Raw genomic sequence first — 19,096 nt, 5'->3', positions numbered from 1 at the left:
AATGGGGTTTTCAGATTTTTCAGTGCTTTTTTTTTGCTATTTTGACCCCATGGACATTTCGGCATGGTCGATTTACTAGGAATCAACACCTGGTTCTTGCTTCTTTGATGAAAAGATGATATTTGGTGTCTAAAAAATTTATGAAAATTTTCGAAGATTTTTCAAACCATATGAAAACCTACTCATGTTGGAATCGAACGCTCCAAGAGTTGATCCCTATAAAATCAAGCACTAGTTCAAATTTTAAAAATAAAACAAAGCGCCCGACAAACACATTCAGTATGTTTTCATCATTTGATATACGAATATTTTGAAAATATTGTGATATTATCGGCAATTTCAAGGCACTATCATGAATATATTACGATATTTTCAAAATATCGGCAAATAAAAAAATATCACAATATTTTTGAGATTTGTTTTAATTCTAAGTTTGCATTTCCTATTTTTTGTTTTTTTATATTTTAAAACCTTTAAAACATGTTTATTTATGTTTTTGAAAGAAAAATAATACAAAACTTATTATTTTCTTAGGTTTTTTGTTGCTATTTATATTTTTTCAAATTTCTAAACTCCCAAGCAGTTTTGTGAAAAGCGTTGAGGCGTAGCGAGGCGTAAGCCTCAAGGCGTAAAGCGTAAGCCTCAAATATTTTTTTGAAAACTTTAAAAAAATTATAAAAAATATCTAAAAATATAAATAAATAAAAAATGCTTTATTGATGAAATAACAACCAATAAGAAATTGAAAATCTCAAATAAGTACTAAAAAATATGAGATTAACATATAAAAGTAACTAAAAACTGATTACATAACTGGAAAATTGTAATAAATTGATTTTTTTAAGCTTGGATTCGGGTTGGATCCGGACCCGGACCCGGACCCGACTCAGACCCGAAAGGGAGGCACCGCCTCCCGTGTCTTTTGAAGACAACGAGGCAGGGGTTCAGAGAGAACCCCCGCCCCCTTCTTCCTCTCTCGGTCTCTCTCCCCCTCAGTGCCTCTTCCCCCTCTCGTCTCTCGGTCTCTCTTCCCCGACCGACTCTCTCTTTCCCCCTCGTTCCTCCCTGCGGCCACCGACACCGGTGACTTGCCGCCGGCCGCCGCCTTCATCCCGTGTGCTGCAGGGAGCCGACAGCCTTCGATGTCGACGCTGCCGCCGCCAACGACCACCCGGTACGCTCCTCTTTCGTTTTTCTTCTTCGTCTCCCCTAGTTTCTCTCGCCTCCTCTTCTTCTCCGGGAGAGATCGGCCGAAAAGAGGCTGAGCCCCCTGTCGTCGGCAGGGGGACTCCCCCCAGCCTCTCTCTTTTTGGGTCGACTGACAAGGGGGCAGAGTCCCCCTGTCGTCGCCATTCGTCGGCAAGGGGCTCCGCCCCCTGTCACTTACTGTTTTGGGCAGGGGGCAATGCCCCCTGTCACTTGCTGTTTCAGCCGGGGGCTCAACCCCCTGCCGTGTCGACAGGGGGCTCTGCTCCCCCTGTCCCTCTTGTTTCGCCGGCAGGGAGCGAAGCTCCCTGTGTCGGCCCATCTTTTCGGCAGGGGCTTTTGCCCCCTGCCTTTTTGTGGATTTTTCGGCAGAGGTGGAGCCCCTGCCTGTTCGTGGTTCCTCCGGCAGAGGAGGGGCTCGCCCCCCTCCTCTCTGTTCTCCTGTTACGGCAGAGGAGGGGCTCGCCTCCCCTCCTCCCTGTTTCCTCTGTCAAGGCAGGGGAGGGGCCGAGCCCTCCTCCCTGCCTCCTGTTACGGCAGAGGAGGGGCTCGCTTCCCCCTCCTCTCTGTTCCCTCTGTTCGGCAGGGGAGGGGTCGAGCCCCTCCTCTCTGCTCCTTGTTGCGGCCGGGGAGGGGGCCGAGCCCTCCCTGTGCCTCTTTTCTCGTTAGGCAGGGGCATCGCCCGTGCCTTCGTTGTTTTTCTGTAGGCCAGGGCAAGTCCCCCCGCCTCGCCCTTCCCTGGCATCAGGCGGGCTTCCGTTCGTTGTTGACAGGCAGGGGCTTTGACCCTGCCTCTCTTCTGCTTTGTCAGACAGGGGAGCAACCCTGCCTGCCCTCGCTTTATGAGTGCAGGGGTGCAACCCCCTGCCTCCTCGGAGTCCGCTGACAGCAAGTCAGCAGGGGCTCGCAGCCCCTGCCCCTGCTTCTTGCGCTTATAGCAGGTGCGCATGTGCACGATGCCCCTGCCTCTGCTTTCCTTACGTAAGGACGGCGATAGTACCCCTGACTTTTTATTTTGGTATTAGCTTGCTAAGATCATTACTTTTGCAGCTCGTACGATGGACCCTGCTCGCGCTCCGCGACCCGAGCCGTCAATCGCGTACATCCGCGGATGACAACAAGATTGCAACTCTCAAAGGTAGGGGAAGATTGCACAGAAGACTTGGACAATTGAATTGAGTTCAATTAACTAAAAAGAACAATTAAATAAATATATATGCACATATATATCATATATATTTATACGAGTACGCATTTAACTCAAGGACGCGGTTTCGCGATCCTTGTCCTTTACTTTGCCGTTGCGCATCGCGCACAGGTTTTGTGTTGCACTCCTGTTTACAGTTCCTTTACTTTGTCGTTGCGCATCGTGCAAAGGTTCTGCGTTGCACTCCTGCTTACAGTTTTTACTTGCCGTTGCGCGTTGTGCGAGGGTTTGCGTTGCACTTCTGCTTACCGCCTTTACTTTGCCGTTGCGCCTAGGCTCTTGCTTTTGCATATGTGTTGGTATTGTCTTGCTTTTGCAGATGACGTGTAGGTTCTTGCTCTTTGCGTATGCCTTAAAGGCATCCTCGTGGAGGATGCAAGAGACATATATCACTCACTCTTGCGACAAGAGTTCGGTTGGGAGCTGGAGATACACCTCCGTTTAAGTAGAGGGATACCTCGCAAGGATCCTGGCTCTTCGTGTGCGCAGTCCTGCAGAGTCGACTTGAGATTTTAGGGAGCAGCGCAAAGGCATCAAAGACTGCTCCAAATCGAAGCATTTGGAAGGATGTGACTGGTCGGTTTTGCTCGTCCTTTTTGGCATATCTTGGGTGATCCCGAATTGGGGGTTCGAGCGAACTTCTTAGCGGGTGTCCTGTTGAGAAACCCGTATCCCGTCTATCGAGGCCGGTATCGAGTCATGCGACGCATGTAGATACCCCGATAGCGGATGTGATTCGAGATAGTCATATGTATAATGTTGGCACAAGGTACTGCTGTTTCAAAAGTTAGAGTAAAGTTGATAAACTTTACATCTTTGTGAAACACTCCTGTTAAGGCTTCTATTGAGGAGCTATACCCTCTTCATCCTAGAGTACTTCTAGTCGTGCACGACACGTCTAGTACTGCGATGATCGGATGAGACGGTCGTGCGACCTCGAAAAACGCAAAATGCAAAATGCTGTAATCACATAAATGACCTCACATTCGCCTTCACAGGCAAGATGCTCGAGTGGTTTAAAGACCACAATATAGAATGGGTCGTTAGTTAAGCAACCCCTAACGCACCCGTTCGCTTCTGGTTGTCTGTCAAGATAGATGACATATCGGTATAAAAACTCCAATGGACAGGTTGTTAACAACCACCCCACGGGCAAAAATCCGGCCTCCCCAGTCATTAGAGTTAGGGGATAGGGGCTACACAAGTTAGCTCAACACTTCTGCAGAAGTTGGATGCATCCGTGGCACTGCTTTTCAGCCTCTGGGGAATCCTCTCTCGGCTAATGTCGTCCCCTTTGGAGCGGACTCAGCTAACTATTCGGGTTATTGAAAATACATAGAATAACAGACGCTCGAACTAGTCTCAGTTGTCTCTACGTTTTGCCTGCGCATACCCGCAGGCCAGTAATTATCGAAACATAAGGTCTGTTCACACTGGTCGTGGGTCGTGAGATTCACTTGCACTACTGCTTCGCTCGCACTACTAATTCGCTTGCTTGCTCGATAGTTCAGTATGCTACTCGTTTAACTGTGCATGCTTGTCAAGGCGTTACTCTAGTTGGTTAAACTGCTTATCATACTAGTTAAATGCTTATAATAATAGCATTATACCAGTTGCTACATATTAGCATGTGACTTGCTTTATCCCTTGGTCGAACTGTTTGGTGCTTATTGTAGCGTAGCACTTGTTGGCTTGCATCTCTTTGTTAAGACATATGTAATAATACATTTATATATATATATATATAAATGTATTCACCCATAATACCCGATAGGGGTATTATGGTCTTTTCACAAGTACCCAATAGGGGTACTTGTTTTATTTCTTTTATTTTTCTGTTTTTTAATTTTTAATTTTTTTATTTTTTAAAATGCATTTTGGGATACCAAAAGGGGCCCCACAATGGAGTCGTTGGGGACCCCAACGGTCACAATTGTGACCGTTGGGGCTCCCAACGACTCTATTGGGAGCCCCCTTTGGTCTCCTTTTTCTTATAAATAGGGGGAACCCCCCTTGTATTTGGTATTGCTTTTGAGAGCTCCTCTTCAATTAAAGAGATATTATTTTTATGTGTGTAGCCTTTTCATAAGGCCCTTCGTATATCCCTTAGTGGATTTCCTCTCTTATGCTTGTTGCATTTGTCCGTGTTGGACATAGTGAATGCTTTAGCATTCTTGGATTCTTCCGCATATTTCATTACACTCTTATGATTGATGTGATTGCATACAACTCGTAATCTACGAACTGGTGGCAACTAGGATTGATGTGACCACTTGTCTTATAAGCTGCTTACATATTGTGATATAACTGTTGCCGTATGATTGCTTATGAATGGCTTGTGATGTAATGGTTTATGCCTTACAATTAATTTAATTACTTGTCGATGGACTGAACCATTTTATGGTAATTATATGTTTTACGAGCATTGTTATGAGTGCTTGTCTTATTCAGTTGTTTTGTTTGGCTGACGGGTAGAGTTAGTTACCCTTCGCCCATAGAATCAACTGAATTGCCATATCTGCGCGTTCTCATGTGTCGTTTACACATGCTTTGAGGGCCTATTTGAGGATTGCAATATTCCTTGTGGCAATCATACGATGCATAAGATTATATGCTTCTGCGTGGAGTGATACGATGCATATTGCTGATATACATGCTTGTGCCCATATTGTGGCTACTGACATCGAGAGCAGTCGATTGTATAGATATGTGTATCACCGAGTAGGGTGTTTGTCGAGTACCTGATCTCCAAAGGATTATCTGCGAGGGCGTGTATGATCAAGACCAGGTACCCGACTAGAGTGGTAGATTCTTTGTGAGGATGTACACTGTCCACGAACGGGTAGCCGCGAAGACGGTGAACTCCTGTGAGGAAGTGTATGGTCTAAGACCAGGTGATCCGGCGTTGATCTTGTTGTTTGTATTAGTGGCTATCGACCCTGAGAGCGGTCATTTGTGTTGATGCGTGTATCACAATGAATTTCATTGGATATGGCATTTGTTGGGGACCTGCTTCCCAAAGGGTTCGCTGTGGGGGTATGTATGATCAAGATCAGGTGACCCGGCTAGAGCGGTAAAATCTTTGTGAGGATGTACACTGTCCACGAACGGGTAGTCGTAAAGACGGTGAACTCTTGTGAGGAAGTGTATGGTCCAAGACCGAGTATACCCTCTAGGGCGGTAATTTCTTGTCAGGTCGTATATCTCTCGGACCGAGCGATCCGATGTGGATCTTGTGTTTTTGCTTACCACATAAAGTTATGGTGAGCTGTGACGATCTTCTAAGATTGTTTGTGATAACAAACTATGAATTCATAGTTTCAGCTTTCTGTTTTAGCATGATTACATGTTTGACTCAGGTGTGAGAATCAGATCGTTAGCGATTTGAGTTAGTGATCATGTTTTGGACCTTCTACGGAAGGGTGAGCTTTTCTGAAAAGGTATGACTCCTTAGTGCGTCATAACCGGTGACGGTTAGCCGCGTAAGACTTTGAGAGATGATGATAGATTAAGGTCGTTCAGGACAAAGCGTTGGTTAGAAGTAGTGAGTGACAAGCTATGTCCTGGTGGTGATTAGATGCAGAGATCTCGTTCTAGGAACGAGGACAAGCTTGTTGCGTAGTAGTTCACAACTTACGATCAAATGGATCGTATGCTGCGTTGGTCAGTTGCACTGCTTACTTGCTTTGAACTGCTTACTTGCTTTGCACTGCTGACTCGTTTGCACGCCTTACTCGCTTGCACTACTTATTCGCTTGTACTACTTACGCGTTTGCACTATTCACCTGCTTGCATTGCTTACCTGTTTAACTGCATATTTGCTTTAAACTGCGTAGCCTACTGAATTAAATGTACTTAATTCAGTTTCCTGTTAGTCTCTCTTGTGTACCTACTAGTTTTTCGTGAAACTAACCCATTCTATGGGTACAGGTGATGATTAGGTACTCTACGGGCGATGACGGGATTGCAAGATGGCTTCAAGACTTCTTCTTCCTGCTCTTAGCTCGCGTCTTGGACGCTATGGGTTTGTATCGGATTTTCCTTGGGATATCCGAATCTTGTGAGTTTTGGTTCTTTTAGCTAACGTGCCCAAAGTTGTCCGCTTGCCTTATGATTTATCAAAAGAAAAATCTTCCGTTGATTTCATAAAACAACTCTGAAGAAAAGAGATATTTCTAGTCTCTTGCTTGTTTTTCTGAAAAGGTTCGCAAGTTTGAAATTTGGGGCATTACAAAAATATATGAGATTAACAAAAAAAAGTTAAAATATATGCAATTATTCTAAAAAATATGAGATTAACATATAAAAGTAACTAAAAAAATGATTACATAACTGGAAATAAATGGAAAATATATGAGATTAACCAACAAAAGTTAAAATATATGAGATTAACATATAAAAGTAACTACAAAACTGATTACATAACTGGAAAATATATGAGATTAACCAACAAAAGTTAAAATATACTAAGAAACTGATTACATAACTTAAATAACTGGAAAATATATGAGATTAACCTACAAAAGTTAAAATATATGAGATTATTCTAAAAAATATGAGATTAACATATAAAAGTAACTATAAACTGATTACATAACTGTAAAATATATGAGATTAACCAACAAAAGTTAAAATGTACTAAGAAACTGATTACATAACTGAAATAACTGGAAAATATATGAGATTAACCTACAAAAATTAAAATATATGAGATTATTTTAAAAAATATGAGATTAACATATAAAAGTAACTAAAAAACTGATTACATAACTAGAAAATATATGAGATTAACCAACAAAAGTTAAAATATATTAAGAAACTAATTACATAACTTAAATAACTGAAAAATATACAAGATTAACCAACAAAAGTTAAAATATAGTAATGTACTAAGAAACTGATTACATAACTGAAATAACTGAAAAATGTATGAGATTAACCTACAAAAATCTTGTTGATCATGTCACAGACATCTTGTTGTAAAAAAAAAAGGTTTTTTTTTTTGCACCTCAGGCTTGCACCTTAAGGTACAGAGGGCCGCGCCTCAAGGCGAAACACACCTTTTGCGCCTCAAGGCACGTTTTTGATAACACTGCTCCCAAGATATTCCCAAGATTTATCAACTTTTGAAAATCTATCCGAGAAATACCCTGACCATTAAATTATCTTTAACAATACAGGTGACTATGATATATATGTATATGTGTGTGCGTCTCTATATATATGGAATATATTTGCTACAGTTGATTTTAAATACAGTTGACTTAGCAAAGTAGCAGAACCCTTTTTTTTGGTGTTTTCTTCCTCACATCTTACACCATAGATGTGATCTACATGTTTTATTTAGTGGGAACTGGCTTTTGGATCACCGGAATCCGACCTGTATATAGGTTTCTCCGGCGATCTAAAAATCAGCAGCTATGAATGTATCGATTTTTCCCAACTCATAAAAACATGTTTTTTCAAACATGATCCAAAAGTCGGTTCCTGGTTCTTACTATGTTGAGCATGCTGACCACATCTAAGCAGTTAGATTGTGTCAAAACAACTCACTGCATGAGATTCCAACTCGATTGTAGGTACAATTGATTGTATCAAATATAAATCCATATATATATATATATATATATATATATATATATATATATGACATGGCGCATTGTATTGTAAGATAAATGACTGCCTGCACTGATAATAACTTCTATTGCAGTGACTCAGTACCTTAGGTAAAAATAATATTTCTGAAGAAAAGTACAAATCCATGCTCTAAGGTTTTGTCTTTCTTGTTTGGTATGGTTATTAGTCAAGTATGATTCTCAAATGGTTGGGATACAAGTGTAATCTAGTTGTATCGATTGGACATGGCAGATATAATCCTCTGCTTCATTATCTGATAAAAACTCCTGAAGGTTGCATCTTTGAATTATTTCCTCCAAATGATGGAGAAAGATGTGTCCACAAAAATGATAAACTCATCTTTTTCTCTGTAATGAGATAAGCAGAAAGACCAAGGGGACTCCACGTAGTTGGTAGGAGCTGTCAGTGCACGTCTCATTGTGGTGGGACGTTACAGGTTTAAACCCCAGTGGTAGGTTAAATAATAACTGGTGGGGGTCTGCTGAACCCCAGCTTGCCTTTAAAAAAAAAAAGCGGAAAGCAAAAGTACAATGTGCACAAGCACAAATATAAATCTGCTAAGGGATAATACAAAGGCACTAAGACGCTACACAAGCACAAAGTGTATACAATGGCTACAAAAGGCCTAAATGTGCACAAACACAAGTCCTCAGAGTGACAACACACAATCCAATCAATGACAAATACATAAGATCACAAGAGACACTAATGAACACATTCAAAAGAACCCCAAAAACATGTAATAAACTAATAATAAATGTGGAATGCTTAAGAAAAGCCTTAGGAACCAATAGGGAGATTTTCCCCTTTATATAGGCTACATGGGTCACCCTATAGTCCTTGGATGCTCCCAATGACAATAAATATAGCTGTTGGGGAGATCCCAACGACTATATTGGACTTTGTCTTATATACCCTCATACAATTGGGAAAAGACAAAAAAATATAAAAAACTGTACAAAGACAAAAACTGCCCCTAATAGGCAGTACCTATTACATAAATGAAAATGACCAAAATGCCCCTATGCGGGCAAAATCTATTACAATTTAAAACAATTACAAAAATATATAATATATACATATAAACTCATATATGAATCTATACACATATGAATATATATAAATACATGAATCAATACATTTTAACATTTTCTTCTATAAATGATTGCTAAGAAAATTGTGATCAATTGAAGGGAGTCAAAGGCCTGAAATCAGTAACTGTGCATGAAAAGATACACCAATCAATCATGAATCATCAGTTATGCTAAGTTTCTTGAATATTTCCAGGACTTGAAATTGCATTGAATTCGAATCTGAAGCTATTGAATGGATTATAGCAAAGTAATTCAGACTCCAAAGCATAGTTTGTTGTATGATACTGTCACTAGGTTTTGACATATGGTGCTTAGGTTGGACAAAACCTAGATTGTTGGTCTTTTGTGCAAGTTTTACTGCATCAGCCCAGAAAAGCAAAACATTTCTAGACTTAGATTTATCAAGCTATTTCCGAATCAACTTTAGTAACTTCCTCATAATGACTACAGTGAATGTAAGTGGCCTCATGTATGATGTTTTTGAAAGATCAAATCTAGTGCTGCAAGATTTGTTTATTCCTTGCAAATCTGCAGTGAGTCTTGTTCGATCTTGTTTAGTATTGTCCAGATCAAAGTTGAGGTTGAGAATTTTCAATTGAAATAAAGGGTACTAATGAGCCTATCTGAGCCTGATCCTGGTCTGCTTGAGCTTGGCTTGCTGATCAATGGGCCAGGCTTGAGCTCAACTCTAGCTTCCGACTCAGCTAAGCTTGAGCTTGTGTATATTGAAAGAACATTTTTTCCTGGAAAATATTAGTGAAGAGGGCAAGCTTGAAGCATGACCTCAAACTTCAAAACAAATAAAGAAGCCACAATTCCAACAAATTTTATGTCATGTATCACCAAAGTACTACATATATGAATTAAACGAGCTTAAATGAGCTTTAACGATTTCAGGGCTTATTTTAGGCTTGAGCTTGAGCTCATCTTTTTTCCTAATAAATGAGCTCAACCTGAGTTTGAGCTACCCAGGACATTGTGCACCTGTAAATGAAATCTATAATAACATTTGTTGGGAGTTGGTATCTAGGAAATGATAAACAATGTAGTTATGCCTGAGATGTTGTATCAATTTAAGCAGATTCCCACACTATATTCAGATCCAAAATTAGGATCCTTGGTACTCTATCTCTGCTAGTGAATAAAGGCAATATATATATATATATATATATATCATGTATAGATATTTGTTTTTTGTTTGTGGTCATCATTATATTGCTTATAAAAGCATTTGGATTGACCTTAACTAAAAGTGATTGCAAAGGAAAGAGCAAGGCGAGAAATATGGACACTTAAATTGATCTGTTTGTAACCTTTTTTAGGGCATTATTATATTTGTAGTAATATTTCATGATTAATATATCTGTCTTATAACCATAATGGTCAAATGGTCTAATTGCTATTTATAACCTTCAATTGTGGTAGTCTGGTCTTAAAGTTATTAATTATTTCTCCATTGTGATTGTGATAATCTGCCCCAAGCGATAATTAAGCATATATTCATTACATGCTTAAAACATCTTAAGAAACAAATCAATCTTCTCTACCTTAAAATAAGGTTGGTACTCTCCATTGTGGGATTTTAGGAGCTGATATTGATGGGGAAGTTCATCAATATCATCTCTGTGCAAGGAAAAAGTTTATAGTAGGTTAAAGTGGGAAACCTTGTTCCAATTTGAGCTGGTAAGCAAACTGTATATTTTCTACTTGGCTACGTTCAGCTGATAGGTAGCTTTGGCTCATTAAGTGGGCTAACTGAGGCAAAATCTCTTTATGAGTTTTTGCTAATCTTAGTAATGTGAGTACTGAACATTGAATTCTTGAATCAGTTAATGTCAGTTCATCAAGAATATGATCTCTATTTGTCTGTCAACTATTCTTGCGTAATGTAGTTGGATGGTGTATGGGTGGCGTAGAGGAGGTTCTATATGCGAACCCTTTCTATGACACCATTCATTTATATACAAACATGTAAAGTAATAATTTAATGACATTTAATTAAAATCTGGCTACCATGCATTTGGTGCTGGGGAAGCCTGAGCTTATGGTGGGCTCAAGTTCAAGATCGGGTGGCTCCAAGCCTAATGATTTGAATGAGAACATGTCTCTTTTGGCTTGTTTAGTTCATTTGTCAGACCTGGTAGTACTTGTTGTCCACTTATGTGAAGTTTTTCTTGACTGGAGGTTAAGTTTATTAAAAGCTGACTAGCATGCATTTGGTGGGGAGCGAAGCCTGAATTTATGGTTGGCTCAAGGCTAAGATTGGGCCGCTTCAATCCTAATGTTTGAATGAGAACATGTTTTTGTTCTCTTGTTTGGTTCATTTGTCATCCCTAGTGGCAGTTGTTTGTTGTTCACTCATGCAAAGTTTTTCTTGACTGGAAGCTAAGTTTCAGATTTTTGCTTTGGTATTTCTGTATAAAGATCCATTAGCTTTGAAAAGTGAAAGGTTTTATAACTGATTTTGTTGTTAATTTCCTATCGCCCCTTGAAATATGTTCTAAATAAAGATACTGGTATAACTCTTGAGCCGATAGTGGCTGTGCTCTAACTGATCCAGTTATGTCTTATTTAACCTTTTTTTTATTTGCTGTAATCTTGATGAAAACATGCAGTGGTTCTTGTGAAGAAGGCTATGGATAAATTTTCTGCTGTAAACGTTGCGAAGGCTGTTGAATCTATGCTAAGTACTGGAAATATGGTTACAAGTTCAGGTCTTGATATGCAGCAGGTGATTCATTGCTGTTGCTATTTTAGATTTTTTATTTTAGGGATAATTCAACCATGCTATGATGTTTTTTTCTTCTGTTCTTTCTTCTGGTGAAGCTAGCAATACCCATGAGTTTTGTTTGTCTATTTATCTTTTGTGAGATGCTTCTTTGAAATATTTTGTCTTCTAGACTATCTTGCAGTGGCTAAAATTGTTTTATTTTAGGAGTAAATTCAATCCAGTAATTTAATCACGATGTCTACTAGCGTATTTGTCTTCAAAATTTTGTACAAGGGGGGGGGGGGTGGCTGTAGGGGGGCAGCGCCCCCCGGATTTTTTTTTCTGGGGCTTATGTTTGAGACTCATGCTATATATATATATATTTTAAAAAAATATATAAAATTTGATTTTTTTTTGTTTTTTACTCTAAAAATGGACAATTTTTGGACTCGGTCAACGTTGACCGAGTCAAAAAAAGGATGGACTCAGCCTCGACTCGTTGACCGAGTCCGACTCGGCGTTGACCGAGTCCGGGCCGAGTCCGAAGCCGCACCCGTGTCGGGGCGTGTCGACTCGGGTGCGGCGCCTTCCTAGCAGAGTCCGTGTGACATAGGCGACGAGGAGGCTGACCTCTCTTGCTGTTACCTATGTTATAACATCCTTTCCAGTATCACCCTGGTTGTCCTTTCAGATATCATCCAAACCATTTGTCTTTCTTTATACTATTTGATAAGGGTATCATGTAATTAGATTCACTTTAATTGGTTTAGCACAGGAATAATGGGTCATGGCTAGAGGTGTACATGAACAGACCTGAGCCAAACTTTAAGTTTGTTCAGGCCTGGTTTGCTGAAAAAGTAAGCTTAAACCCAAGCTTGTCTTGGCTGCAGTAAACTTCAAATTATGATGTGTTTTACCTGCAGGTGAAGAAATAACAAGAAAATAGAGAAGAGAGCAGAGGATGAGAGTGAATAAGAGAATAGGAGAAAGTCTTACCTTTCCAGTCCTCCCTTTTTCCTTTTATTATTAAAGTGATCTTACATAAAAAAGACAATCCTGTCCTTAAAAGGCCAGGGACAAAATTACTTGTAAGTCAACAGTTATATGGACAAAAAAATGGACCCTTGGTGTATACAGTTTATATCGTCTATACACTGCCCCTCAAGTTGGGGGTGAATACATCTATCATCCCCAACTTGTTGACGATCTCCTCATGCTTGGTCTTCAGAATAGCTTTAGTAAGAATGTTTGCTAATTGATTATGAGTTCTTACATGAGCAAGTTTCTCAGTTTTCTCTCTGATAAGGTGACAATCTGCTCCAATGTTCCTTTCATGGTGAACCGGGTTAGTGGCAATGTGAATGGTTGAGTTGTTATCACAATACAGACATGGAAGTAGCCACTTCAATCCCTATTTAACACAAGATAGATCTTTTCCACATTCCGTCACATGCTCCTAGAGCCATTGCCCGATATTCAGATTCAACACTAGATCTTGATACTTCACCTTGCTTTTTGCTTCTCCATGATACAAGATTCTCCCCAATAAAGGTACAATATTCTGGGCTCCTGCTCAATCTGGATCTCTTTACACCTCCACCTTGCAATGATTCTTATTGGTATAGAGAATCTCCTTTCCTGGATTCTTCTTCAAGTACCTTAATCAGTGTTATTAAAAACGCGCTTCAAGGCGCAAAAATCGCGCCTCGCCTCAAGGCAAGGGGCTTTATGCCTTGAGGCGTGTATATAAAGAGCAAAACTCTCGAGGCATGCGCCTCATACACCTTGAGGCTCACGCCTCGAGGCAAGGCACACCTCAAACTGAGGCGTGTACGCCTGGGGCTTTTGGTCAAATGAGGGTCAAAGCCCTCATTTGACCAAAAATTAGGGTTTAAAGTTTAAACAAACCCTAATTAGGCTGTTCATGATTTTATTTTCTTTTCGATTTATCGCATTTCCTGTACGAAGGAAATGCAGGTGACTTTTGTTTGGTTGATGCACTGCTATGGACGCGTCTATGGCTGGAGGAAATTCTTCATGTATTTCTCTTTGGGAATCGTGCATTTGGTGCGTTCTTGTGCGGCTGCATTCTGATTTGGACTGTGATTTGTAACAAGTGTGGAAATTGTGAGTTACAGAAACCAGAAACAAAGAAATGAGTGATTAAATCACATATAGTTTTTGAATCAAGTCTTTGCTTCTCCGCAATCTGATTTACCTGTGTTTCAACATTACTTGTGTTTCATTTGTAAAATGTACTTTGGTGTAGCATGCTGTTTGTTGGCAGTTCTGTATTAAGTTATAAACTCCCTGTGTGCGTACGTCCGTGTGCAATGGGGAAATATTGACTACACTCGACTGTACTGTACACTCTAGCAGAAACATGTGGTACAATCTGTGTATGAGAAATCTGAACCCACAGGTATTCAGCACAGTTTGTTTATTGGGAATAACTCTTTGGATGTAGTGGTTCCAGCATAAAAACATGATTTTTCGGGCATGAAATTTTAGGGTTATGGGGGTAATAGATACTTGAAGTTTAAAAAATATCTGCATGTGCAATACAGCTGGATCACTAACATGTTTTTGACTAAGAAAATCATTTAGATCATATCCCTAGGGCTTGATCTAGATAAAGTGACTTGATTAATGTTGCTTATAGCATGGGTTATTCAATAAGGGCACTCTTTATCGCTTTACCATAGTTGAACCATAACAAAATGTGTAGGTTGGCTAACAAAACCCATTCATGATGTGTTTATATGTAATCATAGCAAGCAAGAAACAACTGAAGGAAACAATAAACAAGAACGATCAGACCAAACACAACAAGGACACAGATTTACGTGGAAAAACCTTCCCTCAAATATGAGGAGTAAAAAACCACGTCCGCTTAGAGGAAAAACTTTATTGCTCTTCTTCGACTGTTATAAGAGAGAAAGAAAAGAAAGAATTTATACAAGGCAAGGGCGACAGCCCTAAACCTAAACAAGTCGGGTCGGATCCATAAGAAACTGGGTCTCAAACATAAGCCCAAGAAAAAAAAAATCTTCCGGGGGGCGACATCACATTTTTTTCCAGTGGAAATAATGAGTGGGATTGATTTGGTTATGATTTATTTGAGATTTTTTATTTCTTGTTGGTTGTTGCTTCATCAATAAAGCATTTTTTATTTATTTATAATTTTAGATATTTTTTATAGTTTTTTTAAGTTAAATTTTTTTTGAGGCTTACGCCTCGCCTCAGATTTTGGTGGAGCGCCTCGCTATGCCTCAACACTTTTCACAACATTGACCTTAATACTTTGAAAGCACTTTGCATGTGAAGATTGTTAAAATGTATATGCAATATATATACTGTTATATATATATATATGTTTATATATATACTAGTTAGTATGTATTGTAACACTCCAAATCCGAAACCCAAAAACCCATAATTTTTTTTTAAATCCCTTTTCTTTGAATGCAACGAAAAGCATATTTGATTCAGGTTTTTGAAAATTTAGGCGAGTTACAATTTGAATAAACACACTCACTTAGGGGTAATTGAAAAAATTAACATTCAAATGAAATTTGATAAAATAACTTAATTAAAAATGTTGGACCTACACATGTCCTTAACAATATTCATCTAACTTAATTTAAATAAAACAAAGTTATTCTTCCAAAGGACTGCAACAAATCTAGGATTTTCAGTAGTCATATTATGGCCCACACTCAGCATTTCGTATCGCTGCGGACAACTCATTCTAAATCTGTAAATGTTAAATTATATGGGTTCAGACTACAACTAGTCTGAGCAGGAAAACCATATCAGTGCATCCAAACACAATACTAAAACACGTTAAATCATACATCAATCCCCAATAATTTTATTACAAAATAATGATAGTTTATGCATACAATTATCATAATTGGTAAATACATGCAATCTAAAAGAAAATACTTTTGCATCGTGCTTAAACATTGCAACACTGTACATGTGCACAGTTATTTACTTTTGATCATGCAACACTGCAAAGAGATATGTATGTCATGCATGCCCATCTTTTATTTTAGTACATTAAAGGTGTCTCTAAATTTCTAAGGCATTGTTCCACTTTTTACTTAACTTGCGGGTACCATTGCAAGAAGCCACTCGGAAACAGCCAAGCCACATGGGCGTAGTTGTTGTTGTTGTTGTATTTGCCCATGAGATCAATTGAATCAGCCATGCATTGGGGCAAGTCTACCATAACCACACCAGTAGGGGTGGCAATCGGGTCGGGTTGGCGGGTTGGCGTGTCAGCATACCTCAACCCGAACCCGACCCGTTTATTAAACGGGTCGGTTGTGGCAAACATGAACCCGACCCGTTTAATAAATGGGTAACCCGACACGACCCGCCAACCCATTTAATAAATGGGTTGGGTCGGGTAAACGGGTTTTCAGGTTCGCGGGTCAGGTTGGCGGGTTGACGGATCGGGTTGGCAGGTAGGCAGGTTGGCGGGTCGGGTTGTCGGGTCGGGTTGTCGGGTTGACGGGTTGGCGGGTTGACCCACCCACCTAACCCGTTTATTAAACAGGGCAGCCGGGTTGGCGGGTTGGCTTACCCCCAACCCGAACCCAACCTGTTTAATAAACGGGTTACGCGGGTCGACCCGTTTATTAAACGGGTTGGCTTAAGCCCAACCCGAACCCGCCTAAGAGGCGGGTTGGCGGGTCGTGTCAGAAATTGCCACCCCTACAAACCAGTCAAGCTCAAGAGAGAATCCCCAGTGTTATGAGGAATGATCACTCCTAACTCTGTAGAGCTAACTGGTCTCACCTAACGATATGTCCAGATCCCTTACAATTGAGGGCGGGGAACCCATGAGAGGCCTTACTGTCCAAAACAATTGTTCACCCCTCGGAGGTATACCCCTCTACCCTCTCAAATGCAGAGTTTGCAACATATGGGTTAATCTTTTATTATATATATTTTCTTTTCTTTCTTTAGATTAATCCGTTTCCCAGTTGCCTGATTGAGATGCTACTGCCGCCATCAACCTCACATAGCAAATCGATTCGGTGCTAGTGCCACACTCATGGTCTTACTCTATGCATCAATGTCGACCCAGACTCACATGTTGAATCGAACCACATGCTAATGCTTCCATGGTCTTACATAGCCCATCGATCCAGTAGCTCGTGCCACACACCGCAGCCCTCATCGCTAGCTTCATGTCTCGTGTCACACCGACCCGACTTCATATGCTAATTGACCCACATTCAAGGTAGAAAGACAAAGATACATACCAAAATGCCAACTCCTTGAGTCCATATCATTCATAAATACAAATCTTTTCTAAGACCATAATGCCAAGGCTTTGATACCATATCATGAAATGACACGAATCCCAACAGAGTCCATAATGGTCTCCAAGAACATAAAACATTTGGATAAAAATATGAGAGCTAAATGGTTACATGAAAAAGTGAATAAATAATTCTATTCATATGTTAAGAATATAAAAAGAACATTGAATAACTCTAGTCATAATGGACACTAGAGATATAAAAGAAAAACTTACATAAGTTTCTCACTAAATAACTCTCAACACACACATAAAATACCAAATACTGCTCATCACTCTCTCACTTTACAAGGCACCCACCCACACCCTTTTATGGAGAAAATGAGAGGAGAAAAGTAGAGGAGAGAAGAGAACAAGTGAAAGAGAGAGGGGAAGTCCTCTCTTGTTAAGGACTGAGCGAGAGCCCCCAATGGCTAGGGAGCAAGTCAAACTAGCTTTGACTTGACTCCCATATATATTTATAATATATATTATTACAATATATACATAATATATATACTAAACAATATATATATATATACATATACGTATATATACTTATATTACGTTAATCTTAACAAGACTAAGAAAATAACACAATCATAAGGACCAACTAGAGACATTTATTAAAGTGAATGACTATAAAAAATCATGCTCCATACCTTATGCACAAATAGTCAATCTCATTCATCATGTAAGGCAATCACAAGTTCACAAGGATCAAATATCAATATAAAAATTATTTATTCATAAGCTAGATCATAATTTTTAATACTTCAAAAGCTACTTTAAGTTTTATATAAGAATACACCAAGAGTAAAGAGAGAAAATTAAACTCAAGTTTAAGCACAATTTCATAAGATCATACTTGTGCAAAACACAACACCATTTCAAATTATTTTAAAATATATGACAAATTTTCAAAACAAAACAAAACAAAGTTCAATAATAAATAGGAACATGATTTGATATTTATAACCATGAATTGTTCAAATAAAGCATATAAATGCCAACAATACATGCTCATGAATACTAGATCATATACATACATATTAAATAAAGCATGTTTTGAAAAAAATAAGATTCAAACTAGATCTCATAAAAGTATACACATAATTTTCAATGATAATTTTAAAAAAGAAACATTTAAATTTTTTAGATTTTTATAAAATAACAAATAATTTTTCAAAGATAATGAAAAAAGTGCTTTTTCATGCATACTGTATGAGATTGATAACACAAGAAACACTTAAATATATAAGATACATACAGGGTCAAGATTTTCCTTGAATCCAAGCCACACAACAATCATGAATCTTTCATGAAGCACAAACTCGAACCAATGAATCCCAAGACCCAAAAGAGGCAAAATACCAAAAAGGATTTCTTGGCTTTGATACCATGTAATGAAATATGCGAAAATACAAAATGAGGGCATCTAAGGGCTTACAAGATCATAAACACAAAGTGCACATGCACATACATAGGTCTTCTAAGGGACAATACAAGAGCACAAAGGCACAACACAAGCACTAAGAGTATTCAATTCATTAAAGAACAAAAGAGAAGAATACAAAATATAAAAAATATTGATATTATTGAGCATGAATGTCTAAGAGAAGCATTACATAAAATGGGGACAAGACGTCCCTTATATACAAAATGAAAGAGCTAAAATGGGGCTCTCATAGAGTCGTTGGGAGCTCCCAACTGCTATAAATATAGCCGTTGGGATGCCTCCAATGACTCTAAGGGCAAAGACCCTTTAATATCCTTGATCTTTGGGATAAAGACAACAAAAAAATAAAAATAAAGAAAAAAAGAAAAAAAGGAAAATTTGTCACTAGAGGACAAAACCTATTACAAGAAGAAAAGACAAAAATACCTCCATAAGGCATTTACCTATTCCAGTGATAAATAAATAT

The 19,096-nt window shown here is 39.0% G+C and overlaps 1 protein-coding gene across 2 annotated transcripts in view; it reads left to right on the top strand.

The window, feature by feature from the left end:
* NRPA2 (nuclear RNA polymerase A2) overlaps nucleotides 1-19,096 on the top strand; it is an 89,728-nt gene that overhangs the window by 34,395 nt on the left and 36,237 nt on the right. For both annotated transcript variants that reach the window (XM_089999763.1, XM_089999770.1), the window contains one exon: nucleotides 11,760-11,875. In XM_089999763.1, coding sequence (XP_089855889.1) covers nucleotides 11,760-11,875 — 116 coding nt within the window. The remainder of the gene's footprint in view (nucleotides 1-11,759; nucleotides 11,876-19,096) is intronic.

This window comes from Nuphar pumila, chromosome 1, assembly GCF_984573655.1.
Source record: "Nuphar pumila chromosome 1, dmNupPumi1.hap1.1, whole genome shotgun sequence".
In the NCBI taxonomy this organism is placed as follows: Eukaryota; Viridiplantae; Streptophyta; class Magnoliopsida; order Nymphaeales; family Nymphaeaceae; genus Nuphar; species Nuphar pumila.
This window is presented reverse-complemented; position numbering and strand designations above follow the sequence as displayed.